Consider the following 7,225-nt stretch of genomic DNA (forward strand, 5'->3'; position numbering starts at 1 on the left):
TGACAAATTTTAACTAGTTTTACAAAGAAAAAAAAGAGCAGATTGAAATAACTAGAATCAGAAATGAAAGAGGGTGCATTACTACCAACCTTAAAGAAAAAGAAAGGATTATAAGGAAGTGGATTATAAAGAAATTAATAATTGCATGCTAATAAGTTAGATAACCTAGATGAACTGTATAAATTCTTAGAAAGCCACAAACTACCAAAACTGACTCAGGAAGAAATAGAAAATCTGAATTGACTCATAACAAAGTAAAGCAACTGAATTAGTTAAAGACCAAACCAAACCAAACCAAAATTTCCCACAAAACCCCAAGTCCTGGTGGCTTCACTTGTGAATTGCACCAAATGTTTAAAGAATTAATACCAATATCTTCTAAAGAGTAGAAGAGAAGGGAACACTTCTTAACACATTCTATGAGGCTACTATTATCCTGATATCAAAACCAGACAAAGTAATCACAAGAAAGAAAACTATAGACCAATATGCTTTATGAATATAGATGCAAAAATCCTTAACAAAATACTAGCAAAACAAATCCAAGCAGGATATAAAAAAGATTATGACCAAAAGAGAATTCTAAGAATTTGAGGCTGTTTCAACCTATAAAAACTATCAACAGATTGTTTAATAGAATAAAGAAAAAAACACATGATTATCTTGATAAACACAGAAAAAACATTTGAAAAATTAAGCAACCTTTCCTGATAAAAAACAATCAACAGACTAGGAATAGAAAGGAAGTTCCTCAACCTAATAATAAAAACCCACAGCTAATATCAAACTTAATGGTGAAAGACTGGATGCTTTCCCTCTAAGATCAGGAACGAGAGAAAGATGTGTGCTTTTGTCACTACTATTCAACATTGTACTGGAAGTTCTAGCCAGGAATTAGGTAAGAAAAAAACAGACAAAAGGGACCCATATTGGAAAGAAAGAATTTAAACTATCTCTATTTGAAGATGGAACATCCTTTTATACATAAAATCCTTAAGGAATCTACAAAAAACTATTAGAGATAATGAACGAGTTCAGCAAGTTTGCAGGATAGACAATCAATATACAAAACAAATTAACTTTTATACATTGGCAATGAACAATTGAAAAATAAGATTAAGAAAACAATTCTACGGGCTTCCCTGGTGGCGCAGTGGTTGAGAGTCCGCCTGCCGATGCAGGGGATGCGGGTTCGTGCCCCGGTTCGGGAGGATCCCACATGCCGCGGAGCAGCTGGGCCCGTGAGCCATGGCCGCTGAGCCTGCGCGTTCGGAGCCTGTGCTCCACAACGGGAGAGGCCACAACAGTGAGAGGCTCATGTACCACAAAAAAAAAAAAAAAAAAAAAGAAAACAATTCTATTTATGCAGCATGAAAAAGAATCAAATATTTTGGAATGAATTTAACAAAAGAGGTGCAAGACTGTACACTTAAAAACTACAAAACATCATTGAAAGAAATTAAAGACTCAATATAAGGAAAGATAACCTATGTCCAAGGACTGAAAGACTTAATATTGTTAAGATGACAATATTCTCCAAATTGATCTATAGATTTAACACAATCCCTATCAAAATGCCAGTTGCTTTTTAATTTTTTTTCAGAAATTGAAAGTTGCATCCTAAAATTCATATGGAAATTTAAGGATCTCAGAATAGATACAACAATCTTGAAATAGAAGAACAAAGTTGGAGAACTCATACTTTCTGATTTCAAAACTTACTGCAAAGCTACAGTGATCCAGGTGGTGTGGTATTGCCATAAGGATAAACATATAAATCAGTTCAATAGAAATGAGAGTCCAGAAACAAACCCATACATTTATAGTCAATTGATTGTTGATAGGAATATCAAGAAAATTCAGTGGAGGAAGGATAATCTTTTTAACAAATGATTCTGGGACAAGTGGACATCCACTTGGTAAAGTATTAAAATTGGACCCCTACTTAATATCATATACAAAAGGGAACTCAAAATGGATAAAAGACTTACATGTAAGAGCTAAAACTATAAAACCCTTAGATTAAAACATTGGAGTAAATCTTTGTGGCCTTGAATAAGAAAATGTTTTCTTGCATATGACACCAAAAGCATAAGCAATCAAAGAAAAAATAGATAAATTGGACTTAATCAGAATGAAAAACTCTGCTTCTAGGACACTATCAAGAAAGTGAAAAGGTAACCTACAGAGTGGGAGAAATTATTTGCAAATTATATATCTGGACAGGGTCTAATATCCAGAATGTAAAAAGAATGATTACAACTCCACAATAAAAAGACCAATAACCCAATTTAAAAAATGGGCAAAAGGTTTGAAAAGACATTTTTCCAAAGAAGATACACAAGTGGCCAGTAAGAACATGAAAAGATGTTCGACATCATTTGCCATTAGGGAAGTGCTAATCAAAATCACAATGAGATGCCATTTCACATTCACCTAGGCTGTAACAAAAAAGACAACAACACATTTTGGTGAGGAGGTGTAGTGGCACGATGTGCACATTGCTGGTGAGAATATACACTAATGCAGCCACTTTGGAAAAAGAGTTTGGCAGTTTGTTAAAATACTAAACATAGACTTACCATATGACCCAGAAATACCACTTCTAGGTATATACCCAAGAAAAATAGAAACGTGTCCACACAAAAACTTCTACACAGATGCTTATAGTAGGATTACTACTTATACAGCCTCAAAGCAGAAACAACCCAAATGTCCATCAGCTGATGGATAAATAAAATACAGTATATTCATACAATGAAATATTATTTGGCCATAAAAAGGAATGATCTACTGAAAGAACCCAAAAACATTATGCTAAATGAATGAAACCAACCACAAAAGGCCACAAATTATATGATTCCATTTATATGAAATGCACAGAGTAGGCAAATCCATAGGGACAGAAAGTAGATTGGGGATTGCCAGGGATTGGGGGGTGGATGGAATGAGGACTGACTGCTAATGAGTATGGATTTTCTTTTTGAGGTGATAAAAATATTCTGGCATTAGATAATGATGATGTTTGCACAGCTTTGTAAATATGCTAAAAAACTGTAATGTATACTTGAAAGGCGTGAATTTTACGGTACCTGAATTACATCTCATTAGAAAACATAAGCAGTCTTGGGTTCTCTTCCACTGAATCTGTAGCTAGCCAGGCTGCCTTGGTGCTTCTGGGTCCAAGGAGTGCTGAAGGCCTGTGTTTGAATGAGGGCTTCCTTTTGGAGATAGTAGAGTAATTCAAGGGTGCAGGTGTAAGGGGAAAGATTTTGGGGACTGGTTGGAAGACCGGTATGTGTGTGTGTGCATTCTCTACTTGTCCTTAAAATCATGTCACACACAGAGCCACATTTTCCATCTAAGGCCAAATAGGGCTGCTTGTGGGTGTGAGCACGTATGGGAGGCAGACTCTCCCCGGCAGCGACACTTCCATGGCATTAGGTCACATGTGCTGGGAGACCAGCATCTTTCTACACTCTTTCTCCTACCATCCACCTGGGAAACACCCTGGGAGGGACGTTCCTCACCTTTTCTTCAGGCATTTCCAGGAGGGGCAGAGCCGGGTGTGTATCCTGGGGGCTTGAGGGCCAGCTAGGGCTGGTAAACTCTGATTCATAGAGTTTGTGTCTGCTGGAAAGAGGCTCTGGCAGGAGAGGACTGCTGTGAATGTGAGTGTCAGACATCTCTTCCATGCGGCGGTCACTCATGGATCATGTGACTGGTGAAAGGAAAGGGAAAGAACGGGTGAGTCAGGATGGGGCCTCAGGGACTTGACCAAGGCTGGATGGAGGCCCCAGGAGGACTGAGGTCTGTCCTGACACGAGGGACCTACTCCTCCAGTCTCCAGAGGGGCCTGAAGCCATTCCTCAACCCACGTGACCTGTACCTTTCAAAATGCCCCCATTCTTCCAAGCCCAGAAGAAAGTCCATTTCTGCTGTGCAGATTTCCCTGACCACCCAGTTAGACTAGATCTCTTTTTTTTTTTCTGATCACTAAAATATTTTTTCTCTACCTTTCATATCGTCCATTGTACTCTCTTATTGTGGTAATTAGTTGTACATATATTTTCCCCTTGATACATACATGTGGATCTGGGTCTTCCAACCAAATGGGGGTCTAAGAGAGATTTGTTTTCTTAGTTGCTGTACAGCTTATATTGCTGACAGTTGGCCTGCAGTGCCCCCTCTCTCCCCTCTGCCCTCAGTGCCCTTTCCAGCTCCTCCCCTCTTCCCTTCCCCAGGAGCAGTAAGCAGCTCTGGTATGATCTCTTGGAGGCTATGTGCACGGGTCCCTCCATGTGGGGCTCCTTTTCCTTTCACCACTGGGCCAGGGCTTTTGCCAGGACTTGGTTTTAAACAACCTCTGCCCAGCGTCCTTAGTTTCCAGTTTAGTCCGCCTGCTCCCTCGTAGTTCTGTACTTCTCCTCTTCCTGTCTCAGCCATTCTTCCTTGGCCTCTTCCAGCTCAATTACGTCTTCCTTGACTTTGACTTTATTGCTTCTTTGGGAGGTGGTTTTGGATCTGCACACAGTCTCATCTCAGTATGAGCTAGAGTTTTCCTCATTGGTCCGTGCTGCCATGGGTTAACCTTCCATCTACATACCTGTAACTCCCAAATCTAACATTTCCAGCCCAGTTTTGAGCACTAGATTCATAGATTTAATTCTTTACTTCATACTTGCATGTGGATGTTCCAGAAGCAGCTTAAACTTAATACACTGAGACAACTCATAATGTTCCCTTCCCAAGTCCTGTCCTCCTCCCTCAAAGGGGCCCATCCCAGGAAAAGTCCCCTCCCCCTTCCAAGCTGCTCCTTCAGACAACGCAGGAGTCAAACTTCATGCTCCCTTCTCTTCCACTCTCCAAATCCAGTAATTCTATCTCTAAGATACACCTTGATGTACAGTATCACCACTTAATTGTCATTACTTCTTGTCACTTCTCCAGTAACTCTCAAATGATCACCTCTACCTCTTCTCAGATTTCTCCTCCAAGCCGTGCTCCACAGGCAGTCAGACTTGTCATATTAACACTCAAGACTACTCATGTCTGCTTCCTGATTAAATCCCTTCAGTGGCTACAGAGGGAAAGCCACTGGGCTCCACACTGGCCTTCTTCTAGCACTTTCTACCTCAGGGTCTCTGTAAATGCTGGTCCATCTGCCTGGAAGGCTTCTCCCTCATTCTTTACCTGGGTGACTCCTACTTTTCCCTTTATGTCAATTATCACCTATCAGTGATGCGTTCCCTGATGGTCTCCTGTCACATGTCCTCATGGGACCCAGTATTTTTCCTTATACTGCTGTATCCCAGCTCCTAGCATAGAGTCTGGCACATAGTAGGTATTCGATAAATAAGTAGTTCAGTGAAGGAGAAGGAGGGAAAGAAGAAAAGGGGGAAGGAAGGGTGGAAAACTACAGGTAACTGCTAGAGTGGGGGAACTTTACAAATCACTGTGGGTCTCAGGTGTTGAATGGTTTAAGAAGGTGTGGGCCTGCCCACCAGCTCTGCACTTTGAGGCAAAACTCTGCTGTGTCTAGCACTTGTTCTCATTCCCAGGAAGAGCTCATTTGAACCATGGGTGATTTTTAGCATGGGTCAGCAAACATCATTCAGATCAAACCAACTCCTCTTTCTCGTTCTGCCATGGCTCTGAAAGAGGGCCTTTCCTCTACTCTGACTTTGCAGGTGGCGTTTCAGTGAGTTTCAGACTGCCCTGGAGGGGGCACCCTGGAAAGGTTTAGGAGAGGGAAAGCCCGCAAGCCTGAGAATCTGTCCCTTCCCAATGCACTCTCTCCCTCTGGTGGCTAAGAGGTGATACAGCATCCCGGCCTGTTTGTACAATTCCTTCCAAGTCACCTAGTTGAAAACGTGAGGGGCAGTGAGATATCTAGACACACGATCTGCGTGACACTATATATCTGAATGAACTAGAAATGTTCTGGAAAAATCAGTGGCTGTAAATTACATTAAAAATCCAGTTGAAAAATAAGTTTCTTCCCCAAACATATTTCATTGAATCTAAGATGTTATCAACTGTAAGATGTATCATTGTTTCATATATAACCAAGAAAGAAGAAAATGCTGGCAATTAAAATTACAGGTTGCGCCCTGATTTAAGAAATGTTAAAGTATGAGAAAGATGTATATTATATAATCAAGGAAATATGATAAAAGTCATAGTGATGCGGCTCAGGAATACAGGAGTAGGAACTGTTTTCTAACTGCGGGACTTCAAACATTTATATATTTTTTTGATGAAAAATGTGTGTGTATATTATGAGCCCTTTAAGAACAGGGCCTGTTACCTTGTCGATTTCTGTATTTGCATTGCTCAGCAGAAAGCCTGACACATAATAAACCCTCAATATATGTTTAATGATTATGGAAAGAATGAATGATTGCACAACGGAAGTACTCTCCAGAGTGTCTCCAAAAAGGCTCCATCTTCTCTTCCTTTGAGTCCCTTCTGTATGCAGATAATATTCCCAATTACCGATGGAGAAATCAAGGCCCAGGAAAGCAAAGCAAGAGTTGTTTCTCACGTGGATTAACTCTCTGCACTTTCTGAAGCAAACTTGCTGCCTTGTGACGGCTACAGGGAGCAGAGACCCAGGGAAGACACCAGCTTGCTGCAGAGTCAAGATTAGACCCCGTTTCCCACCCTGGGCTCCTTCTATTACTCCAACTGCCTGGCAGGGCACAGCTGGGGGAGGCGGGGGGAGGCAGGCAGCCCTCCAGCCCGGGGCCAGGCCCTCAGCCCAGTGTCCTATTTCATAAGCCCACATAACCTCGGCAGGAACAACGTGATTGCATCTCCTCTGGGGAACACAGCGTTCCTTTGCCATGGGAATGTTTATCCTGTTCAAATGGGGGAATTTTGGCTTTGGGGTAGGGGCGAGACGTACAGCAAAAATGGCCTTGTAAAGAGAAGGTCACTGTTTGGAAAGAGCAAAGGCTGTGGAAGCTGAGATGCCCAGCCTCACTGTTTTCTCTGCCAGGAGTTGCTGCATGGGCCTCTGTCTCTCCCTCTTTAGCGGGTTCTTAGGACAGTGAAAGTGCTGACTTGGTTCTTGGCACACAGTAGGTGCTCAGTGATTTTTATTTTCCTCCCTTCGTGTTCTCCCAAACTGAAGGGAAAGATGGCTAAAGCAACCAGATGAGGTGCAAACTGGCTGGTCTGAAGCAGAATGCCTTTCAAAAGTTTCCATAAGGCGTCGGCC

The 7,225-nt window shown here is 41.6% G+C and overlaps 1 protein-coding gene across 2 annotated transcripts in view; it reads right to left on the reverse strand.

Annotated features, from left to right (window-relative positions):
- Positions 1-3,710, reverse strand: part of SLC14A2 (solute carrier family 14 member 2) — a 55,438-nt gene extending 51,728 nt beyond the window's left edge. For both annotated transcript variants that reach the window (XM_065889403.1, XM_065889404.1), the window contains exon 1: positions 3,531-3,710. In XM_065889403.1, coding sequence (XP_065745475.1) covers positions 3,531-3,710 — 180 coding nt within the window. The remainder of the gene's footprint in view (positions 1-3,530) is intronic.
- Between the last annotated feature and the right edge of the window lie 3,515 nt (positions 3,711-7,225).

This window comes from Phocoena phocoena, chromosome 13 (assembly GCF_963924675.1).
Source record: "Phocoena phocoena chromosome 13, mPhoPho1.1, whole genome shotgun sequence".
NCBI classification, from domain to species: domain Eukaryota; kingdom Metazoa; phylum Chordata; class Mammalia; order Artiodactyla; family Phocoenidae; genus Phocoena; species Phocoena phocoena.